This window comes from Sardina pilchardus, chromosome 14 (assembly GCF_963854185.1).
Source record: "Sardina pilchardus chromosome 14, fSarPil1.1, whole genome shotgun sequence".
Lineage (NCBI taxonomy): Eukaryota > Metazoa > Chordata > Actinopteri > Clupeiformes > Clupeidae > Sardina > Sardina pilchardus.
In genome coordinates this window covers 10,623,453-10,647,947 of record NC_085007.1, presented here as the reverse complement: position 1 = coordinate 10,647,947, position 24,495 = coordinate 10,623,453, and the positions used below count along the sequence as shown (strand labels likewise).

Here is a 24,495-nt window from a genome sequence, read left to right as displayed (position 1 = left end):
CGTAGATTATGTTATCAAGGATGAGCATTCGGACTGTTCAACGTGGGTAGGCTATTCTCACCACGCAGACGGAGTTCCCTATGACAAAAAAACAAAACAAACAACAAAAAAAAACCGCTGCTCTGAATCCTACAGTTATTAGTTATCTATTTATTTTGTGGTTTTGTCTGGTTTCGTTTGTGGGGCTCGCTTGTCCAAACAGTTGTGCAACATGATGAGTTGCAAGCAATCGCTTAATGGGCTTCATAAATGTGTCAGTTCGGTTTATGACATGTTAAAGAAAAGTCAGTTAATTTATGCTTCAGAGATCGATGTCATATCAGTAACACATCCAATAGTATACTGTACAAGGCTCTTTATTTGTGATAATAATAATAATAATAATAATAATACATGTAAATCAGTCATTTTCCATATTTCTATTCTGTTTAAAATTACAATAAAATGTGATTAAAAAACATAATATTATTATGATTAATACACTTTAGCACACATCAATTACACATTTTGGAAAAGGACTGATGGCTCCCTAAATGTAGGCCTATACATTCAATTCAGTGGTACCAAATAACAGTCATCACCCTTCTTAAATATTATGTAGCAGTCAGTCTCTAAGTGTTCACCATTAGATAGATGTGTTAGAGTTTGGTAGACATGCTAAGGTCAGCTTCACTGAGCTTTAGATGTTTATTTCTGTTTCTGATCTCAGCTGTGGGTGAGTCTTTGTCCTCCACAGTGGGCTTATTTTTGCTGTGCATCCGTTGAAACTCTGCAGTGATCTCGAGAGCGGTGCGGTTCTTCGTCTCCGGAACGTTGAACCAGACAAACAGCCCCGTGCCACAGCAGAAGACAAGGAAGATCAGGAAGCAGAAGTACTGTAGATGCTCCTATGGATATGAAGTTATCACAGATATTCACTAGTTACAGTAATGTAGGTGCTCCTATGGATATGAAGTTATCACAGATATTCACTGGTTAATGTAGGTGCTCCGATGGATATGAAGTTATCACAGATATTCACTGGTTAATGTAGGTGCTCCGATGGATATGAAGTTATCACACATATTCACTGGTTAATGTAGGTGCTCCGATGGATATGAAGTTATCACAGATATTCACTAGTTAATGTAGATGCTCCGATGAATATGAAGTTATCATAGATATTCACTAGTTAATGTAGGTGCTCCGATGGATATGAAGTTATCACAGATATTAATGTAGGTGCTCCGATGGATATGAAGTTATCACAGATATTCAGTAGATGCTCCGATGGATATGAAGTTATCACAGATATTCACTAGTTAATGTAGGTGCTCCTATAGATGTGAGGTTATCACAGATATTCACTAGTTAATGTAGGTGCTCCGATGGATATGAAGTTATCACAGATATTCACTATGAAGTTATCACAGATATTCACTAGTTAGTGCAGGTGCTGCTCCTATATATTTGAGTTTATCACACATATTCACTAATTAATGCAGATGGTCCCATACAGTGAGTAAGAGGTGCATTCTCACCACGATGAGGGGGAAGAGCATTCCTATGAGGAACAGGCATATCCAGTTGATGGTGGTGACTATGGTGAATCCTGCCCCCTTGTAGGAGTGAGTGAAGATTTCACCAGGGAGTGGCGCTGTAATGCCAGCTGTTGGAGTTGGGCACAGGGAAACAGCAGATTGCAATTAAATCTGAAACTAAATCAAATAAATGTGCATTTATTATCATATATAACTAACGGACAATGAACTGCACAGTGGAACAGCATATTACACCAGTTGTAGGTTGAAGCTTTATTTACTTAGTTGGCAACATAAACAAAAATGTAAACATAAACAAAAATGGCAACATAAACAAAAATACAAGTATCCTTACAACTGAATTATGACAAATAATAATGAACCATATAGTCTTATTTGTAAATTCTAAATTGTATAACTGACATATATACTCCACATATTCAAGCATTTTGAAAGCACTGGCTTCACAGTTTTAATGCATACTGTTTTAATGCATACTAATCTGAAGACAGTATTTATACTTTTACCAGAGTAAAGCCATGGCTGTAACTGACTGGTTGTTGGTCCTTTATACTGCATGTAATCGGTAGTATCAGGGTGTTTCTCAGCTGTTGCTTACCTGGCCCGCTGGAGAAGAAGAAGATGAAGATGAAGACCAGGACCATGCTGCAGTAGGGCATCCAGGACAAGAGGGTCTTCAGACACAGGTGAAGGAGGGAGGGAGAGAGAGAGAGAGAGAGAGAGAGGGAGAGAGAGAGGAGCGGAGGGAAGAAGATGAGGATGAGGAACATTCAAAACATGAACTGTGCCACCAGATGGATAGTCAGGAGGAAAAGACTAGCTTCTGTGTGTGTGTGTGTGTGTGTGTGTGCGCGTGCGTGCGTGCGTGCGTGTGTGTGTGTGTGTGTGTGTGTGTGTGTGTGTGAGTCTGACCTGCAGGTATAGTGTGAGCGTGAGGAGGCCCTGGGCGACGGTCATTCCAAAGAAACCGCGGAGTAGCAGCACCCTCCTCCCCGTGCTTTCAATCAGCAGCACCTGGGACAGAGGTGTGTTACATGGACACCTTTAATCGGCTCAATCGGAATAAAATTGGCACATACGATCGGAATTGATCTACTGATCCGATCACATTTTTAATCGGAATGATGGGTGGGTGGCGTATTTTGTTTTTATTCTGATTTGACAATCATGTACATTGTCAATGTACATTTTACAGGTCAATTGGGTAGCCTGCTGTGGCTTCCTTGAGCTATAGCTGAGCAGCGACAGCTATTCTGAACCAAGATTCTAGCCCCTGTAAATACCTTAATAGCATGTACAACGGAATGTAATTGTCATTACAAAAAACTGTCCATGAAAACAGGGCTAGAGAAACATCCATTGTTATCATGATTATTAGCCTATCATTCACCAAATACCTCCTTGAGGGTTTTCATTTTTGAGAACCTTGCAGGAGAGGAGTAGAAGTAGGAGGAGAAGGAGAAGGAGGAGGAGGAGGAGGAAGAGAAAGCGGAGGAAGAGGAGGAGGAGGAAGAGGAGACTCACACAGGTGATGGAGGTGGCAATCTCACACAGGCCGGTCCCGAGAGCTGCATACCGCAGCTGGTTGGATGGTATCCCTGCAGCACTGAACACATCATATGAGTACAGGTACACCTGAATACACACACACACACACACACACACACACACACACACACACACACACACACACACACACACACACACACACACACACACACACACACACACACACACACACACATATATAAAATATGAATACATATACAACACAAACACACGCAGTACACCCCATACAAATACATAATAGTACTCCTACCAATTTACCTACGGCCCATACACATACACACATGTGCATGAATACAAACAAGTATACTCCACATATACTGTGCACATATACGCAGTGTCATAGGCTACTGGTAAGGTATGAGACAAATACACAAACATCCAATCTAAGAATATTTATAATAGGTCTACACCTAAACAAAAAATTACAAACATGAATATAAGATCTGATCACTGATATCAAAGTATTATTATGGTTAATAACAGACCATTACATGTCTTCACAAAGCAATCAGAACCAAATATTCAGAAGATAAGTGTGTTATACAAGTAATAAGTGTTTTGTTTATATAGCACATGTTTATGCACCAAAGGGCTCCACACAGACATCAAGACATAAACAAACAATGAACGAATAAACAAATAATTAAGTGATGGGTCATTCCACGTCAAATCAACCAGAGCGCACGCACTTACGTCTCAAAAAAATCTGAAAAAAATACGAGAATATAAATATGAGATCCAAATGTATTTTTCAAACTTGTGAGGTCTGCTGTTCCGTTCCTGATGGATTCTCTTTTCTCTTCATTGCTTTTTCGGAGAGTGTTTCTACTTATCTCAATAAGAAAAAAAAACCCAAGAGCCTATGTTGAGTAACAATGTGTCTTCTGAAGGCCTAAACAGAGCCCAGCCAAGAACTCCAATAAAATTTGGATCAACTTTGAGGGACTGCTATGACCATGCAGGATCATCCAGACTGCTCGTGGTGATTTTAATGCATGCTATTCCTATTTATGCACCAGACTGCAAGATTTGAGCCTCCTACAAATTCTAGTTCTTGAGCAATGAGCTTGTGAACTTTGACAAAAAAAAGAGGCACAACAAATTTGACACCTCCCTCCCCCCGTAAAACTGGCTGTTACTTGAAAAGTATTGATCTTAGCACAAAAACATTTTACAGAGTGTCTCCTGGGTAACATAGGCACGCATGGTATTTTTTTCAGATTTTTTTGAGACGCAAGTGCGTGCGCTCTGGTTGATTTGACGTGGAATGACTCTGATGTGATAATAGCTATGATATAAATGCTTTATATAAATAAACAAAGGAGAGCCTCACAGCGTTGATGCCACACAGCTGCAGCGTAGTGGAGGTGACGATGATGGTGAGGACCTGCCAGCGTAGAGACGGCTCCGTCAGCAGATCCTTCACCCCCCGCATGCGGACCCCTCTCAAGGCAGCACCCTCCGCCAGCATGTCCTCCACCTCAGAGCTGTGGTCCTCACCTCCACCACCCCACAGACGCCGAATGGCTGGAGGAGAGGGGGAGAGAGAGAGAGAGAGAGAGAGAGAGAGACAGAGAGTGCAGGAGAAATGTAGGGGTTGATATGGATATGGAGTGTAGAGGACAGAGGGAAGAATAGAAAGATCTCAAAATTTACCTAACCCCCCCCCCCCCCAAAAAAAAAAAAAAAAACACCAGGTGTGTATAAATGTGCAACATCATTCTTTGAGAACAGTTCCCTGCATATGTGTGCGTGATCACATTTTGAGGCCGGTATGTGCTATGGTTAGAAGAAGTGGAATTACAGTAACAGCATGCCTCTGTCTACTGTCAGTTTATTTATTATTAACAGAGTACTGCACGTGTGAGCGTGCATGTGCCTGTGTGTGTGTGTGTGTGTGTGTGTGTGTGTGTGTGTGTGTGTGTGTGTGTCTGTGTGTCTGTATGTGTGTGTGTGTGTGTGTGTGTGTGTATGTGTGTGTCTGTGTGTGTGTGTGTGTGTGTGTGTGTGTGTGTGTGTGTGTCTGTGTGTCTGTATGTGTGTGTGTGTGTGTGTGTGTATGTGTGTGCGCGCGCGTGCATGCTTGTGTGTTAGAGTCACCGTTGTCGCAGGCCTTGCGATCTCCCCTTATCAGCAGCAGGTATCGGGGCGACTCTGGCAGCAGCGGAAGAGTCAGCAGCTGCAGCAGCCCAGTGAAGCCACTGAAACCCAGCAGCCAGGGCCAGCGGTCCTCAGTACCCAGTAGCTCACTAATACACACACACACACACACACACACACACACACACACACACACACACACACACACACACACACTGTTAGGATCTTTTGTAGATAGTTTTGGCCATGTTTTTGATGGAGCAGATGAGAGAAGAAGAGGCGAACAGAGGAGAAGAGAGGAGAGGAGATGAGAGGAGGGAAGAGAGGAGATGAGAGGAGAGGAGAGGAGAGGAGAGGAGAAATGAGAGAAGGGAAGAGAGGAGATGAGAGGAGAGGAGAGGAGAGGAGAAATGAGAGAAGGGAAGAGAGAAGAGGAGATGAGATGAGAGGAGAGGAGAGAAGAGGAGAGGAGAAATGAGAGAAGGGAAGAGAGGAGAGGAGAGGAGAGGAGAAATGAGAGAAGGGAAGAGAGGAGAGGAGAGGAGAGGAGAGGAGAGGAGAGGAGAGGAGAGGAGAAATGAGAGAAGGGAAGAGAGGAGAGCAGAGGAGAGGAGAGGAGAGGAGAGGACAGAGAACCTGAGGCCCAGCAGCTGTCCAGTGAACTTCCCCATGGAGACAAACGTGGTGACGGTCACGCCCAGCATCCCTCGTAGCCTCTTGGGAGAGCACTCCAGAAGGTACATGGTGTGAGTTGTCAGGCTGATGCCTGCAGAAAGCATACATGTTTTCAGAGGTTAAAGGTCACAGTCTCCAAGGGTCAGTGTTATAGAAGGAGCTTTCAGCTAGACTGATGATCCAATTGTATACTGAGTAATGTCCAGCAAGCACACACATCCAAGAGGTCCGATCTGGGTGCAGGACCAAAACAAAATTAGTAACTATAAAAAGTCCACACACACCAATCACCAACAAATAGCTTGGGAGCGATTGGTGCACAGACTTGTCTTTATAGTGACTCCAATTGTAGGCTGTGTCACTGAATAAAATCCCCTCTTCCTATGTCAGGAGAAGATAATGATAGTGATCCATGGATTAAAAGGACATCAAAACCTTTGAACATTAAAAAAACAGCTGGTAGAAATATACAAGGATGAGGATAGAATGTGGATAGAGTAGACAGAATGATTGATATTTTATCCAACAATTTCAGTGGCATATACTTTGTAGTCTTAAACTATTGAATCCTCCTTCTCAATTTCAGCATGAGGAAATCTTATGAAAGTCATGAAAGTCATGAATGTCTCCACAATAGGTAGACATACACAAGTGCACAAGTAGGTGTAAGTAGGTGTATATAGTACCTACAGTACATGTACCGGTACATACAGTAGTGCCAATATTGAACACTTGTCTCACCTGCGTTTAACCCATACAGGAATCTTCCCACCAGGATCATCTCAAACGACCCAGCAGTTTTACTGAGCAGCATCAGCAGGGCCCCACTGATGGCCAGCAGGTTGTTCAGCAGCAGACATCTCTTCCTGGAGATATGCATGATGGGAAAGGTAAACACGTGAGCGCACATCCAAAATATGTTTTTACAGGTGCCAGACAAAACGTGTCAAAGAGAGGAAATGGTCTGCAGACTGTATATTGGGCAGTTGGGCACCAATAAATACTATATTTACTCTATCAAGGCAACGTTTCGATCTCAACAGACATGGTAAGGTAAACACAGCCACACATACACTGAGTGAGGTGCTGCTTTTAACGCTCTCAGCAATGGCAACAATTAGGAAGGTTAGATTGCCAAGATCGTTGCACCAACAACAACAAAAATAGAATCACCTATATTGGATTAGCTTCAGTACATCCATCAATGTACATCTCAATGCTGTTGGAGGTTAAAGTGAGATTAAATATTTTGGATGCCCTGCAATTGCTCTTATTTATTCACTGCCAAAACACACCAAGTCCGATTTTTGCATGCACAATTTCACATCAAACAAAACTGTTCCTAAAGCTTTTTTCATCGCAACAGACTTTGTCCTTGGTGTATACAGACTATTAAATGTGTTTAATTGCCTGCATAATTTTGCGAATATTTTGTCCGTGTACAGGCCTTTGATTGCCACTGAAATCCTGGATCACTGGATGAATCGTTTTACCTCCCATAGGCGTTCGCCAGTCGTGCAGCGCACAGCGAGGCCAGCAGACCCCCGATGCAGAAGATGGACACGATGAAGGACCAGATGAGGGAGAGCTGCCAAGGCTCCAACGGGAGTCCGTACCGGTCAACACACGTGCGGTTCACCAGCTCCTTAATGAACTGGACACCGGGACAGTGTATGCGTCACACAAAAAATAAATAGTAAATGGTGAAAGGTCTGGATTTATAATGTGCATTTCTTCTCCTTTGAACACTCAAAGAACTTCCCAGTTTCATGCCTTACAAGTTACATTCACCAAATCACACACATAAACTCGTACACTGATGGCAGACACTGCCTTGCAAGGCGGCAACCTGAACTGTACATCAGGAGCACTTTGGGGTTAAGCATCTTGTTCAAGAACACTTCTTCAGGGTCAGGACTCAGGAGTCGTCATCAGACTCAAACTGGCCGCCATCTGGGTTGCTGAACGACTATGCCACCTCCTAAGCCGCCATCGCTAAATCAGCCAAGTGGCCTGCTATCTTTACCCTAGTTTATCAAGACAGAAAGGAACTTCCCAAAAAGTAGTGTGCTTCACGCCAAAGACCACATGCAAATTTCACTAGACTATATCTATAGACACAATCCGTAATGGTGTTAACATTGTTCAATATCTGGATTCAGTGTATCTTAAGAAGAATGTGTACTTCGCCCGAACATAAGCAAGGGGAACCTGCTCTGTCATGAGAAGAAAAGCTGTTTCCAAATGATCCACATTTTCAATGTGACTAGGAACATGTGGAAGACCATATTTATTCACTTTAATCCCATTTCAGATTTCATCAAAAGAAAGATGAAAAGATCTGACTCACATACTCACAGTAGACGGTGAGGTCAACACTGAGATCTGAAGACCATACTGGAAGGTCCCGCCGATACCCGTGATGAAGATAGCAGCAATAAGCAGAGGACTCTGCAGCTGCCAACAGCAAGAAAAGCAAACAGCTAAACAACGCAAAGTTGTTTAAACAAATGGTCATTGGCATTCATGGGTGAAAAGAATGGACACCTACCAGTAACCCCAGGGCACACAACATGTTTGAAGTAACCACACCTGACTTGTTTCTTGTTTCTCACTTGTGTCTTAGTGTTCTCTCTCCCTCTCCCTCTCAAGATCTATGAGTGACTGGGCATGTCTTTGTTCCAGAAAAATGCAGGTCCAAATATCTAACCAGCAGGTGTAAGTGTAACTTCTCAAATCTAAAATAGGCTAAAGAGAAGGAACAGACAGTGACAACAGGAACAGTAGAAAAGAAAAGAAACGTTTAACCCCAATCACTGAACCATGTAGTGCATGAGGACTCCTACTGAATATCACACAAGTGCACACACCACACACTTACTCATACACAAACACAGCAACGAGCAACCTATTTTAAAGCATTGTAGTCAGGGGGCAATTCTGAAAAGGGACTCCGTTAAGACTTTTGTGGACATGTTTGGATGCAAGCTTACAACTTTTTTTAGTTAGGAGGGACCCATAAGTTCTAGGGTGGTTGTCTAGGGTGGTTGTCTTTTTGTGATTTCGTGCCAATTTTCAGGTTACCTGAAACATGCCCACAATACATGCTAAATATCTCCACAACCACAAGGACCCTATACACCCCTGTTTGCAGAATTGTCAGAATCAAACTGACTTGTACAGTGTAAGAGAAAATAGATAGAAGTAAAAATCAATCTACACCTAAAGAAGTCAATTTCTGTCAGAACCACTTAAGTCAAAAATACCCCCCAACATTTTTTTTTTTTTTAAACAAATTTTATTCTGTATTTGGCAGTATGGATCTGTTCAGAGGAAGTTCCCCGTCTTTCCCTGAGTTCCATGGAAAGCCAAAACAGGGAAGAGTAGCACCCTCAGGGGACTATCCTCCCAGTTTAAAGGCGTATTCACACCTGCCTTGTTTAGTTCGATTAAAACAAGCAGACCGAGACCCAGCTGAGGAGGTGGTCTCGGAGCGGTTCCTATCGAACTCTGGTGCGGTTCCTTTATGGTGTGAAAGCAGCCCGACCTCGATCCGACCCAGTTGCAGAAATTTTTTGGATTTGACGAGCTCCCGTAGCCTAGTTTTCGCGCATTATGGGAAATGTAGGATAGCTCAGTGACACACAGCAGCTGTACCAGAGACACCATGCATTTCAATGGGGATTTTTCCAGTGCAGTGTCTCCTCATATAAGTGTCTCTGGGGAAGGCTCCGCCCCCCTGCCGTCATTCCGGCAGGATCTGCAAGGGTCTGCACATACAGTGACCTGGACTGAGGACAGGGGCCTATGCCAAAGACTCTCATCGCTGCTTATGTCTTTTTTAAATCCTTTGATGGATTAAAACATGTTACCTTTCATCATGCCTGTCCACAAGTCTTTCTGATAGAACTGGATTTTTACTTTGAGAATGGGCTTTTTCCATATATTACAACAAAAAAGTAGCATTTACCTGTAGCCTACCCATAATTCTCAGGAGGAGTCTCTAGCTTACTCCCACAGTGCAATGCATGAACCACAAAGATGTAAAACAAAAATATGGACATTTACCCCCTATTCCTATTTTTAAGTTGATGCAGCAATCAATGTTTATTGTAGTAACAAAACACGGAACAGACAGACAGGAGGACACAGATAGACACAGATAGACACAGATAGATATGTTGATGTATCTACAGTATACAGTATATGTAAAAGTGAAGATGAAATAAATGAAAGCTGGAACTTATTATATATGGGCACATAAAAGCAACATTAAACACAAAGGACATGAACAAAGCTAAAAAAAAAACATAGAGGTAGTTCATCCCTTCCACTTTGTTTGTTCTCAGTGTTTGAAACCTGGACTGCCTGCAGAGACCAGAGCTTTCCTTACAGTGTATTCATTGAATGAGTAGCTAGCAGGTCGAGAGGAGAAGATTACTGAAAGTGACAAAAATAATGATGGGCTTAAAATCGTGTAGACGTAAACACAAGTCACATATTTGCAGACGATACTGATTTGAAGTTTAGATTTCAGTGCACTGTTTCTTTTTAAGTAATAATGACAATGGGTCAACAATACTGATCCAACGAGGAAATAAGAACAGGCATAAGCATTGCAGCATAAGTGGCGATCAGACAGAGCACGGTTTTGTAGTGCACCTTTTTCATATTAGCAGTGAGCGTTTTGCACACTGCTTATGCGCCCAGAGCCCCTGGCGTTTGGTGCGCCTGTTGCACCTGCAGCGTTTCGTAAGAGGCACCCTGAGTGCCACGGATTGAAAAAAGTTCAACCCAAAGCAGAAAAGTGCCCGAAATGTGTGCTGTCTGATCGACCCCTAAGAAGTGTCTAGATGAGGTCAAAGGCTAGGTGCACTCTTCATCCCTCAAAGCTGGTTGGTCGGTTGGTGCCGATACCGAGTTCTCTAAGAATGCTGTCTCTGCTGTTGGTGTGGCCTCTTCAGTGGGTTTGGTCTGGGGCGAGGTTCTGCGGTGTATCCTCCGATACTCTGCATCGATTTCTAGCACCGTGCGGTTCCTGGTCTCAGGAACGTTGAACCATATGAACAGTCCCGCGCCAAAACAGAAGGCGAGGAAGATGAGGAAGCAGAGGTAGCCCATGTTGTCCTGTATACATGAGGTTTAATTGGTTAATCAGGTTGTTAATGCTACTACTGCAGTCCTAACAGTACTGGATATCTCCTAGACATCTTGAGGTCAAATGACCAGTTTGAAACCATCACAATCGTAGTGATTCTTTAAAAATAATAAACAAAATGACTTCTTGATTGCTACACAAAAAATATAGGGCAAAAGACAAGAGGAAATCTCAGAAGAGATTGTTTTCTGTTTAGACAGGACTGCATGATACATAGTAAACAGGACAAATGTATATAATCTATTGTAATATATCTAATACTATACTAAAGGATAGTAGTTAATCCTCAGTGCATGTCTGTCATTTCCTTAACAGATATAAAACTGTTGAAGAGGCGGATGAGGAGGAGGTGGAGGATGAACATGAGGAAGATTACGATGATGAAGATGATGAGGAAGGTGAGGCTCAGAGGAGCTCACAAACATAATATGAGTGGAAGAGGATTATGAGGAAGATCACACACTTACCACCATGAACGGGAACAGCATGCCCACGAGGAAGAGGCATGTCCACATCATGGTGCCATTGACAGTGTACGCAGCTGCTTTAAAGGACTGATTGAAGATGTCACCAGGAAGTGACGCTGTTGTGGCACCTGTTACAGGACCACGGAGACAGCAGATTAAAACTAGAAAAGCACTCAGAGAGCGCAGCTACCTCCGCATGCATTGTTCTTCCTAGGTTGTCTTGTCATACATTTGAACCTAAACTATTCAAATCGCCACCACGTGGCCATTCCATGCCATTACACCACTAGGCTAAATACATAAACGCCGACGGATGTCAGACCTTCCCTGAAAATCTCATCGAAATCCATCCATCACTTTTTGAGTTATCTTGCTAACAAACAGACAGACAGACAGACAAACAAACAAACAAACAGACAGACAAACGCCGGCCGGTCCCCAATGAAAACATGTGAAACATGTGTAAATGAAACAAATCCACATATAAACAGCATGTATGGACTTTGTCGAAATCTAGCAAGTGAACTTGGTAACAATATCCAGCTAGCACAGACAAAAACGCTGAATTTTATATGAATATAAAAAGTGCCATAAACTTGTCATAACACCACTTGCCACTGGCTAAAGCTAGCTTTCCAACTGATGCAATTTAGACATCTGTGGCCTCATTCTGACTAATCAAATTTGAGAAGGGACTGGATCTTACAACACAGTGTCAGCAATAATAAAAGAGAGGTCAGTCCACCCAGTCGTATATGACTTCATATAAAAAAGTTAACTACGCAAGGCCTGGTGGGACATTAAAGGTTTTTTTTTAAATCATTCTTGTCACTTATTGTCATATTTTCAATCTCTTTAGTGTTGTTTGGAGGACAAAGGTCAACTATAACCAAAGATTATAGAGAGGAGAGCTCTAGACTTTTAACTAGTAGTAGTAGAATCAGTTTTGGGCAACATACTGTATTTGATTCTGTATAACGAACAGTTTCATCATGCATTGGTCACAAATATGCAACTAGACAAACAGATGTGGCCCATACCCCATACCATAGGAAACAAATGGCCTGCTGTGACTGAACAGCTTCTGAGCCTGTGATACTGTATGTGACCCCCTTACTTGGTCCGCTGCAGAAGAGTATGATGAAGATGAAGATGAGGATGATACTACAGTAGGACATCCAGGGCACTTGGCTCTTCAGACGGAGAGGCGAGGGAGAGAGGGAGAGAGGGAGTCATTTCTTAAAGTGAAGTACAGTAACCATATGGAGTTAATAAACGGAGGATCTGGCTACTTTTCTGTTTACACAGCATATCTACAGTAATTCCCCGCATATAAGCCGCATTGTGTATAAGCCGCAGGACAGTGTTTTATGCAAGTTAAAAGAAACAAAACCATATTAACACCATATTAAGTGCCCCCCTGTATTAACCTCATATAGCTGAAGAAATGTTGCAAAATCAATGTATAAGCCGCGGCTAATAGTCGGGAAATTACGGTAATGTGTGCGTTAGAGGCTGACCTGAAGGTATAGTGTGATTGTGAGGAGGACTAGGACACCAGCCATGATGAGGTATCCAAAGGACAGCAGTATCTTTTTCCCAACATTCTCAATCACCAGACTCTGATCCAGCAAAACAAACAACATAATACAACATCACCTTTCTTGCCATCTTTTCTTCTCGTTATACTGGACTTATGGACTTAACAGTTGATGCAGCTTTCTCTTAGCCTTGCTCTGCCACCCTAGATTTTTCGTTCAGGGAGATCTAGTCTGAAACAGTAGCTCATAATAGTTTCCCTCAGACAAGAAAAATGTGATAAACAGAGGCAGCAACACCTGCAAATGTAAAAAAATGCAGTTGGAAAAATGCAAACATTTATTTACAGCACATAGACAGCAAAGACCTACAGTATGTACTGTATATTGTTGCATGACTGTTGGTGCTGTTTATTGTCAGTTTGTACAGTTTAGGCGAAGTAGGAAGTAGCCTAATGTTAGGAATCTCTGATCAATGTGATTGGTAAGGCTGGACCAATGATTTCAAAGTTAGTGCCTGTCGCAATGCAAGTGCTACAAACGTTTCCCAATTGAGAGTTACAATTGAGAGTCTATTCACTATTCCACATACTGTATTTTCAGGCTACCTTTCTATCGCATCCTTTCCTGATTACTTCCCTTCTAGTGACATTGTTGTGATAGAGTACTACTGTATGACTATTGCTCTACTAAATGTTGACTTCAAAACTTTCTTGTAGGAAAAAACTTCGGGACAAGGCACAAACATGTTTGTTTATGCAGTTGAAAGAGTCTGTAATCAATGGAACTGGCTACACCAGATGTGAATGCCTGTACATTTGAAAAATATTAAATTCTTAAACTCTGTCTTCAGTCTTTTTTGACGCTCCACAAACACAGCAGTTCAATTGTGCATGCAGTGGAGCTGGCAGTAAGAGGGTAAGGTGTGACAGATGGAAAGAGGTCGCTTTACAGAAGTCAAAGTAAAACAGAAAAAAAACGTACACTGGACTTACACTGATGGTGCCGGCTAGAAGCTCACACAGACCAGTCCCAAGTGCAATGTAAGGCTGGTCACTGTCGTTAATTCCAGCTTTCTTAAACAGGTCTCTCCCGTAGAAAAACACCTGTACAGACACACATACACATGCACACACACATCAAATGAATATACTGTACATATAGTGTGTTCAGTCTTTGCTATTCCATACATTTATGAAGACCTGCTTTGTAATAGAGACTAGTTTGCTTTTGTATTATGCAACTTACATACAGTATCACAAACAAAGAAAAAATGAAATAGTTGAATTTCAAGTCAAAGTAAAGTCTGTGCTTTGCTATGCTCTTTAGATTGGCATAGCTATTGCACACTCTTTACATTTACACAGCTAGCAGCAACAACACCATAACTCTGCTTTACACAACTCAACTGTCAGATCTGGCCGGTCTGGTAGAAGCTTGATTGTTATAATCAGAATGATAATAACATGTTTACAGATAAGATAAACCTTTTGATTCCACACTGTGGGAAATTAACTTGGCTACAACAGCCAACAGCCAGCAATACAAGAAAAGAAGCTACAGCAAAATACAATAACATAAATAAATAAAAAATAGTCTATAGTGTACACAGCACTAGATAGGAGGGGCTTACAGCGTTGATGCCACACAGCTGGATAGTGGCTGCTGTGATGAAGACCGTGAGGAGCTGCCAGCGGACAGACGGCTCGGTCAGCAGCTCCTTCACCCCCCGCACACGAACCCCTTTCTGGGCAGCCCCCTCAGCCAACATGTCCTCCATCTCAGAGCTGTGGTCCTGATCACGACCCCACAAACGTTCCATGGCTAGATGGAGAGAGGGGGTGGGGGGGGGGGGGGGGGGGTAGAAAGAGAAAGGTTACAATAGAGAGAAAAACAAATTGAATTGTATAGATCTCACAACAGATCTCAAAATGACGCCCCCTTCCCCTCCTCAATAAATGAATGACAAACTAGAATATGTGTGGCTTGTTTAACTTGGGTCCATTTACTATATCTAGACCTACTTTTAGAATTTGCATGAACTTCTAAAATACTTCTGAATATAATTTCAGGTCATATTTTTGCATAAGTATAGGCCTAGAATAGCATAAAGGTCTCACAAACGCCAATCACCACTCTTTGTAAAAATGAAGGTAGCTGGTCTTGTAGACAATATTTGATTTAACAAGCATAGGTTGCTACTTCAGTTGTTGATACAGCTGTTGCCAAGACTGTGCTTGTTGTTGCATACTCCTAGAGGCTGTTCCATAGGAACAACACAATAAAACATGGTGACAAATAGAACAGTTCATTCCACTGTGTGTGCTGATTGTCACCTACCTGGAGGAGCGATGGGGAGTGTGTACAGTATATTATGCTTACACTGTAAGTTTTTTTAACAGGAAGTACTATGCTTATTCTATATTTTCGTGGGAGCAAATCACCTTTCTCGCAGGCCTGGCGATCCTCCTTCATCAGCAGCAGGTATCGGGGCGACTCTGGCAGCAGTGGCAGAGTCAGCAGCTGCAGCAGCCCAGTGACACCTCCGAAACCCAGCAACCAGGGCCAGCCATTCTCAGTACCCAGTAGCTCACTATAACAAACAAACAAACAAACAAACAAACAAACAAACAAACAAACAAACCATTCATTCAGATCCAATAAGCAATCCTCAGTATGCCGTAGCTCATTAGAACAAGCTAACAAACAAACAATTACTTGAGACCAAACAAGCCCAACTTGAGACTCAATCCTCAGTGCCCAAGACCAATTGCATACATCTATGCTTCACACGTACATTACATGTATGTACATGTATGTTATTTTGTGTTGGGGGCCTTCTGGATGTTATGTTTTGAAACCTTGTGGAGATGATGTTGTGATATTCCAGGGGGATGTGTTGTGTTAGAAATTACAAACCTAAGGCCCAGGAGCTGACCAGTGAACTTCCCAATGGAGATGTACAAGGATATGGTCACACCAACCATAGTCCTTACCCTCTTAGGGGAGCACTCGATCAGGTACATGCTGTGGATCAACAGGCCCATGCCTACAAAACCCACACCGAAGAGGTTTAACCAAACCAAAAGATTAAGGTCACAATGAGCCATACTTTTTCACATTTATGTAAAACATTTACATAAAACATAAACCAAACATGCTTGAACATTTAAAATGAACAAAGTCTAAATCTTATTTCCAAAAGCATTCACCTTAATTAGCTTTTTAGCTAATTTATGGTGTATGTAACAGGATACAAGAAAAAACAGTGATAGGTACTAGTTGCTAAAAAGATTAAGATACATTTAAGTCTGATGAAAATCATCAACATACTCTTAACCATTATGCCTAGCTAAGAATAGTTTGATTGTGAGATGTTTGATCCTTTATTAGAGAACTCTGTTCATTGCATTGGGGAAATCAACCATGTCCTCAACACATACTGTATCTCACCTGCGTTAATCCCATAAACGAATCTTCCCGCCAAGATCATCTCAAACGCCTGGGCTGTTTTACTGAGGCCCATCAGGAGGGCTCCAAAGATGGCCAACAGGTTGTTCAGCTGCAAAGATCTTTTCCTGGAGGGACGCATGATGGGACAAAACCACAATTTCATGCCTAGGAAGACACACAGATGGAATGGGGGTATTTTGACCAGTGGAGGAATAGCGGAGCTCCCCCTAGTGGAAATGGCCATGGCCTAAGCCTGTCCAGTGTGGACCACAACTGATTATGCAATTTAGTGCACAATTGGTTAGCATGTTGAGGTAGTGAAACTTCAGAGAGCGAGAGGGAGAGAGATTCTGCAGGCAAGTCCTGAGACTGCTATGCTACCATTGTGTAATGTTCTGTGTCTTCTACCGCTTCTGCCACTGTTAGAATGATCATAACCTTAATGTATGCCCAGCCCTGCAGTCTTCCCATTGGCTAAGTTAACGGTAATCAAAAAATAAAAGGTCACATAGGAAGCCTATTGATTTTTCACTCTATATGGGGCAATGATTCAAAATATAAATCAAAACATAAGTATAAAGTGATCATAGTGTATGCTACTGTAGTGTAGATGACAAATCTCTCAGTGCAATGTAGTGCTTTTGGTGGTGGTCACAGTGTCTTACCTCCCATATTTATTCGCAAGCCTTCCAGCAACCAGAGACCCCATCAGACCACCGATGCAATAGATGGAGACTATGAAAGACCAGATTAGAGAGAGCTGACTGTGCTCCAAGACCAGGCCGTAGCGCTCCGTATACGTGTGATTCACCATCTCCTTAATGAACTGGAAGGTATAATCATTAATGGTCACAGAGTGAGCTGGATCAAGCTTGTATGAGTTACTGTACCAGCAGTCGTTCAGGTAGTTAACACATATTGCAAGGTCTACTGTAGGTCTATCAAACTGAAAGAAGTTTAGGACATTTCTGATCATGGTCTAAATAATGTTGCATATTAATGTAGTCCTTCTCATTTCATCCAAATGAATCCCACATTATATTCTTTGTGAGTTGCATTTATTGCTGCAATAACAAAACCCTAGAGGTAGGCTACTGTACCTTTATTGTACTTTGTTGTAAGTTGTTTTGGATAAAAGCATCAGCTAAATGACTAAAAGTAATTGCAAATGGTACTCACCACAGATGGTGCGTTCAATATAGAGATCTGAATGCCATACTGGAAGGCCCCACCAATGCCGGATATTAAAATGGCCGCAATGAGCTTTGGATTTTGCGCCTGCCAGTATAGATCAAAGCAAACAGCAATACAGCATGCCATGGTCAATGATTGTCTCATAAACAAAATAATAAAGTATGTAAGACTGTGTAATATATGACAATGGTATAGAATATGAAACCAGCAAATGTCTAACACCTCTCGAAGGGATTCATGCTCAATAGGATCATAACCCTCAAAAAATTATTTCCATGAATGACACCTACCAGTATTTGCAGGACCCAGCACGCCATGTTGAAGGCCAAACATGTGTCTCGATTGCGGAGTTTGGCTTTGAAGTCCAAATATTCAGTAGAACTGAAGGATTAGCAATGTTCAAGGGATGACTGGAGAAGGCATAACTTGTATTGGAATTCTTGCCTGTAAATGTAACACTAGGGCTTCCATAGGCTACATTTTAACATGCATCTTTTCTGTATTTCATAAATTCAAGCGCATGTGCCTTACTACTTTCCCAACTTCTCCTAAATGAAACAAGTGCCTCAATCATTTTGTTAGTGACAATTGCAATGAACTGAAACATGTGAACCTGCTGACTATGATGAACACTGTTCAAGATTGTGCCACAAAGTGGCTTGCCAGTATTTGTCTTAACAATTGTAAAAACATTGTAACTGTTGTCTGATGCAGTGTATGTGACCTTTAATATGATATACTTTATTTGTATGTCAGTCATTGCCATGGACATAGATGATGCTTAAATATGACAGGTCGTGATAGACATAATTCTAGCGGTAAATCCAAATAGGCTATTTGAAGTATGGATTCACTTAATTTGAGACAAAATGGGACACTCCCAGTGTGCAGTGTTCACTGAATTGCTGGCACATGAGAGAAAATGCCAAAAGGAAATAAGGCTCCACTGTCAAAGAAGACTACTTTGAACGGTGCATCCGAGAGTTGAAGACTTCACTTTACAAATGGAATGCCTAACATCAGATGCAAATATCCTAGGCCCACAGACACTTTGAGTAGTAGCCTACAGCTTTTGAAGCTCGCGTGGCTTATCGCTTGTCAATCCAAAAAGAGTTTAGATCAGTTCATAACGAACAACATACAGTATTTACCTTCATTCTTGCACAGCTTTTCCCCGTGAAGTTTAGCTTTTGGTTCGACACAGAAAACAAAACAAAACAAAAATAAACTGAGGGGATAGTTAACACATGTCTCCTTGTAGCAATGTGGTAAGGCGCAAGATGCAGGCGCGCAACAAAACGTCTTAATGATCACTTTCGCTTTGTGAACGGCCTTTCTTCTACATTCATTTACGATCGCTAGGCTACATTGTTGACAAAAGGCGTTGGCTATAGACATTTTCCAGTGTGCAGTGCAGGATAGGCATACTCCTTTATCACTAAACAGTTTTAGGAAATAAACTCTGATAATCGTCGTTTCGCTCCACTTCTAACCACTCCCTTCTGTACAGTAGGCCTAGATGTCGCTTCCTCCCTCTGATTATCCAGGCGTGCGGCTGAAGAGACGCATTTACAGTAGCCTATGTGATCATGGATCTAAATCAATTGATGGATGTTAGGCTACTGTATTAAGTTAGTTCTACGAAAGGAAAACAAATAAGATCTTTGTGAACGAAATTCAAGACTTAAACGAAATGCAATAGGCCCTACAGTATTTTTAGACAGCCTTTTAATTGGTGTCCGTATTTTCATAGCCTACCAATGCCTTGTTTTGAGGATATTAATTTAAGTTAAGTTACTAATACTTTTAAGATTGCTGTCACAACAAAGAAAATGTTAGGCTATTCAGCCATTGACAAACATACGTTCACCAATGATCTCATGGCTGCATGCAGAAGCCAGGAAAGTGCGTCAAGACATTTACGAAAAAACAGCAACAACAACAAAACATGGCCAACCACAATTTTGCAACACAACTGTTTTGTTTGGCTCTTATCATTACTGTACAGCAAAAAAATGAAAAACAAAAAAATGATACCATTTCATTCATCAGTGGTTCTCAGTTTTGGGACCAGGGTTAATTAACAAAGGATCGACTAGGACCACTGCAATTATAAACAATGAGACCAGTGAAACCCATGAATAGGACTTCCTGCTTTTAATGATGTAAAAAATATGATTTTTATGTAACAGGGTGGTCAGGCAAACACCCAAGACCCCATGTCTGTAGCCTGGCTACGCCGCCCTGGGGCCTAGCGCCTCAGGGAATAGGAGATTGAGACCTTTACGGAACTGAGCTTCACAGGTTCTATAAAGCATGGAGACATGAATTCCGTAAATAAAACATTTATTGTAGCTGCCTGAGAAAAGCACACCTCAAAAAGTACCAAATTGTTGCATATTGTTAATCAATAACAGTACTAGTGACCTATTCTCAAAATAAATCTTTATTTTTCAAAGCCACAAAACTTTGTATGAAATACAGAATCAAATAAATAACAGTGCATTTCATATTTTTAAATCCACCTATATCCGCATTTACCACAATCCCATCCCACCCCAAAATAATACAAAAATAATTAAATAAATAAGAGCAGCACACATTGTGTGGTGTCTAATAATCATTGATGCTGTGAACAGGCCTACAGGCTGTCCCAACACATTTAAACAGCCTGCAGCAGCACGCTATACAGGTGGCCATAGAGCTTATTGAGGAAGAACTGTCTACTCTTCAACACCTCTGCCTGTCTTCCCATTAAACACCCTGCATTTCAAAAAGGCTTTGAAAACTTTAAACAGTTTTAAATCGCTGAACAAAAACACGTTGTCAAGGATATGCCATTTCTGCCTACACCAGAGAGGCGCTGTCAGCCAACAGGGTCTATCAGTAGTGCGTGCGGAGATCTGAGCTATACCCAAGATGCCCTATCCATTACAGAGAGCAGAGTCTATGGGTGTTTAGAAGTGGGCACCAAGGCTATGGCTCATCTCATTAAAGAGAGCAGAGTCTGTGCGTGTTTAGAAGTGGACACCAAGCCCACTCTACAGCTCCTCTCTGCCCTGCCCACCCTCTTCTGGGGGAGGTCCGCCCGCATTTTCGTAGAGCTTGCCAATGATGGGCTGAACGACCTCCTCCAACTCCTTCTTCATGGTCTTGAATTCTTCTGTGTCAGCCCCCTGGTGGGACTCCATCCATTCGATCTTCTCCTCCACGGCCTTCACGATGGTTTCTTTATCGTCGTCGGACAGCTTGCCGCCCAGCATCTCTGTGTCTCCCACCTGGTTCTTCAGGGAGTAGGCGTAGCTCTCCAGCTCGTTGCGGGCGTCGATGCGCTCTTTTATCTTCTGGTCTTCGTCGGCGAACTGCACGGCGTCATTCACCATCCTCCTGATCTCCTCTTCGCTCAGGCGGTTCTGGTCGTTGGTGATAGTGATCTTGTTCTTGTTGCCAGTTCCCTTGTCTTCAGCCGACACACTCAGGATGCCGTTGGCGTCGAGCTCGAAGGTCACCTCTATCTGTGGGACCCCGCGGGGGGCTGGAGGAATGCCAGTCAAGTCAAAGTTGCCCAGAAGGTGGTTGTCTTTGATCATGGCACGTTCACCTGAGGAAAGAGTGGAAAATTATCTGTGGTGTCATTATCCCTGCTGCTCAGACAGAGCCATTTTGTTTTTTTCAAATATTTTAAATATGACAGAAAAAATTCAAACGTCCCTACCTTCAAAAACGTTGATAGTGACAGTTGGTTGGTTGTCAGCGGCTGTGGAGAAGATCTGAGACTTCTTGGCTGGCACCACGCTGTTCCTGGGGATCAGCTTGGTCATCACTCCTCCCATAGTCTCAATGCCAAGAGTCAAGGGGCAGACATCCAGAAGAAGCACTTGTGCTGTTGAAGCAATAATGGGTCAAATCACAATTGTAATTGTAATTATTAATCATCTGTGTTTGTGTGTGTGTGTGTGTGTGAGTGTGAGAGAGCAACTTCACTGCATCAGATAAAAGGTGCATTGGATAATACCCAGTTTATATGCAAGTAAGGTATTCACATACCTTCATCTTCCCCAGAAAGTACACCACCCTGCACAGCAGCTCCGTAGGCCACAGCCTCGTCAGGGTTGACGCCTCTGGAGGGCTCCTTGCCGTTGAAGAAATCCTTCACCAACTGCTGGATCTTGGGAATACGAGTGGAGCCACCGACCAGCACAATCTCATCAACGTCAAACTTCTTCATGTCAGCATCTTCCAGAACTTTCTGCACAGGCTTCATGGTGGCTCGGAAAAGATCCTGCAAATAGAAAAAGGCAACACAGTGTTCATATCAGTTATAGCTAAACCAGACTTCCCACTGAATTTAATAACTGATGGAGATTATGTTGTTAACTTGTAACCAAGTTTATATGCTTCTTTATATGTATACTATAACTATACAAATAAATATATAACTATATCATAACTATATACTACAACTTTATACTTCTGTGTTTACATGCATGCACATACAGAGTGTAGTACCATGCACAACTACATGATATATTAACATACAATAAGTATACATTCATATTTTTTATTCTCTTACCATGTTCAGCTCCTCAAATTTGGCACGGGTCAGGGTCTCAGAGAAGTCTTCACCATCAAAGAAAGCCTCGATCTCTATACGAGTCTGATGTTGGGCTGACAGGGCTCTCTTGGCCTTCTCAACCTCACGACGCAGCTTCTGAACAGCACGGTTGTCCTTACGCACATCCTTGCCTGTCTTCTTCTTGTATAACTTGATGAAGTGCTCCATGACCCGTTGGTCGAAGTCTTCACCTCCCAAGTGAGTGTCTCCATTTGTGGCCACGACCTCGAACACGCCATTGTCAATAATCAGGAGGGACACATCGAAGGTACCACCACCAAGGTCGAACACCAAGATGTTCTTCTCACCGCCCTTCTTGTCCAAACCATAGGCAATGGCAGCTGCAGTTCTGAGGATTAGAAATAAAAAAAAATATTTATGCCTCTTAAAAAAACATTACAGCTCAATTTAACACATAGGCAGATTGAGCTGCTTTCGACTGGTATACTTACGGCTCGTTAATGATCCTCATCACGTTCAGGCCGGCGATGGTTCCAGCATCCTTGGTGGCCTGACGCTGGGCATCATTGAAGTAAGCCGGAACCGTGACCACGGCATGGGTGACCTACAGAGACCAGGTAAAAGAAGTTTAACACATTAACAAAACCATGCAAGAGTATTCAGTTGACTTGTTTTTTTTGCCCTCACTAGAGCAAATCATCCATCACTACCTTCTTTCCCAGGTATGCCTCAGCAGTTTCCTTCATCTTAGTGAGAACCATGGCAGAGATCTCTTCTGGTGTGAATGTCTTCATCTGGCTACTAACATTGAGCTGTATGTGGGGTTTGCTCTTCTTCTCAACCACCTGTGGGAAGGGTCATATGTGAGATCAGAGTATTAGTATTGGTTACTGATTGGTTACTTCAAAATAAATAAGTATAACACAGTATGTGTAACATAGTAACAAAATGTGTAATATTATACATTTTTAGACAAAGCATTTTTAGACCAATCTCACCTTGAAAGGAAAGTATTTTATGTCCTGCTGCACAGAAGAGTCGCCCCAAGCGCGACCGATTAATCTCTTTGCATCAAAGACCGTGTTCTCTGGGTTTGAGGTTAGCTGGTTCTTGGCAGCATCACCAATGAGACGCTCTCCCTCAGACGTGAAGGCCACATAGGAAGGGGTGATTCTGTTACCTTGGTCATTGGCGATGATTTCCACACGCCCATTTTTGAAGATGCCAACACTGCACAAAGTGGGGGTAAAAAGGTGGTAAGTAAGGTAAAATATTGTTTCTTTACGTAATGTAATTCCTGAATCTCACAAGAGCGAACAGTGTTTACCAGGAGTAGGTAGTCCCCAAATCGATGCCAATTACGGTCCCAACATCCTCTTTCTCGTCACCATCGGCAACCACTGCGCCGACGAACAGGAGGCAGATCCACATCAGTTTCATGGTTCTGTTTCTTTGTTTATCTGAGAGAAACAAATGCGTGCTTTTAGGTTATGTTATGAAACGGTGGTAATGTTAGTGTATTTATTATATTTTTACAAAAAATCTAGATAGACGATTTTCCTCCATGTCGCCATAACAACAACATACAAAAAAAAAACGTTACAACTGAGGTTAGAACTAAACGTTAACGTTAGCTAATCGCTGACGAATAAGGGATTATTCGGGACACTACTCCTAATTCTAGACAGTTGAAGATTTGCTAGATGTTGGAATATGGTCTAAGTTACCCTAATATAATAATATAATAATATAATATAAGCCTATATCTCACGTTAACGTGAATTCTCTGCTAACACACTTCAACACTTACCCAGGACAATGTTGAAGTCCTTCGTATGAAAGAAAGTATGAAATCCTAACGTAGGCTATAAAATACACGTAACTGTCCAAGGGTTCTTGTTTTCGTCTGGCTGTTTTAGAATCTTCTTCTGAATTCTGATATCTCTTCGTAGTATTGTGGAGTTGAGTGAGTGCCGATGTATGTACTGTACACACTTCACTGTATTTAACAGAAAGCTCTCCCATACATCTGACAGAGACTCCCGCGCTGCCGAAGACTGATTGGTCAACGTCAGCCAGTCATGTATAGTAAAGAGTTGATTGGTCCAGCCAGCCCAGCTGTTCGCTGTTGATTTGCCCACGTTTGAACCTTCAAACGTCATGTCACTGAATCATGGAGGGGACTGACACACGTGAAACCTATGAGAAAATATTGCCAATGTTT

General features: G+C 42.2%; 3 protein-coding genes across 4 annotated transcripts; all 3 read right to left on the bottom strand.

The window, feature by feature from the left end:
• Positions 1-371: 371 nt before the first annotated feature.
• slc2a11l (solute carrier family 2 member 11, like) lies at positions 372-8,524 on the bottom strand. Its single transcript, XM_062554487.1, has 12 exons — positions 8,437-8,524; positions 8,244-8,342; positions 7,379-7,539; positions 6,627-6,751; positions 5,847-5,976; positions 5,211-5,359; positions 4,444-4,637; positions 3,066-3,176; positions 2,454-2,555; positions 2,140-2,215; positions 1,521-1,648; positions 372-887 (listed from the first exon to the last, which is right to left on the bottom strand). Exons 1-12 carry the CDS (start codon positions 8,458-8,460, stop codon positions 639-641), a joined length of 1,548 nt encoding a protein of 515 aa, XP_062410471.1. The 5' UTR covers positions 8,461-8,524; the 3' UTR covers positions 372-638.
• Positions 8,525-9,965: 1,441 nt separating this feature from the next.
• LOC134101517 (solute carrier family 2, facilitated glucose transporter member 9-like) lies at positions 9,966-19,147 on the bottom strand. Of its 2 annotated transcripts, none has more exons than XM_062555242.1 (13): positions 18,847-19,147; positions 17,986-18,105; positions 17,681-17,779; positions 17,167-17,327; positions 16,502-16,626; positions 15,968-16,097; positions 15,493-15,641; positions 14,682-14,872; positions 14,044-14,154; positions 13,031-13,132; positions 12,628-12,703; positions 11,511-11,638; positions 9,966-11,012 (listed from the first exon to the last, which is right to left on the bottom strand). In XM_062555242.1, the coding sequence occupies exons 2-13, from the start codon at positions 18,010-18,012 to the stop codon at positions 10,752-10,754; spliced, it is 1,560 nt and encodes a 519-aa protein (XP_062411226.1). In that variant the 5' UTR covers positions 18,013-18,105; positions 18,847-19,147; the 3' UTR covers positions 9,966-10,751. The 2 variants fall into 2 exon arrangements, with proteins under 2 accessions (XP_062411226.1, XP_062411227.1); XM_062555243.1 differs by having other exon boundaries at positions 17,986-18,076.
• Positions 19,148-20,123: 976 nt separating this feature from the next.
• Positions 20,124-24,287, bottom strand: LOC134101516 (endoplasmic reticulum chaperone BiP-like). Its single transcript, XM_062555241.1, has 9 exons — positions 24,082-24,287; positions 23,599-23,731; positions 23,270-23,501; positions 22,982-23,116; positions 22,763-22,875; positions 22,269-22,659; positions 21,743-21,977; positions 21,411-21,578; positions 20,124-21,296 (listed from the first exon to the last, which is right to left on the bottom strand). Exons 2-9 carry the CDS (start codon positions 23,709-23,711, stop codon positions 20,737-20,739), a joined length of 1,947 nt encoding a protein of 648 aa, XP_062411225.1. The 5' UTR covers positions 23,712-23,731; positions 24,082-24,287; the 3' UTR covers positions 20,124-20,736.
• Between the last annotated feature and the right edge of the window lie 208 nt (positions 24,288-24,495).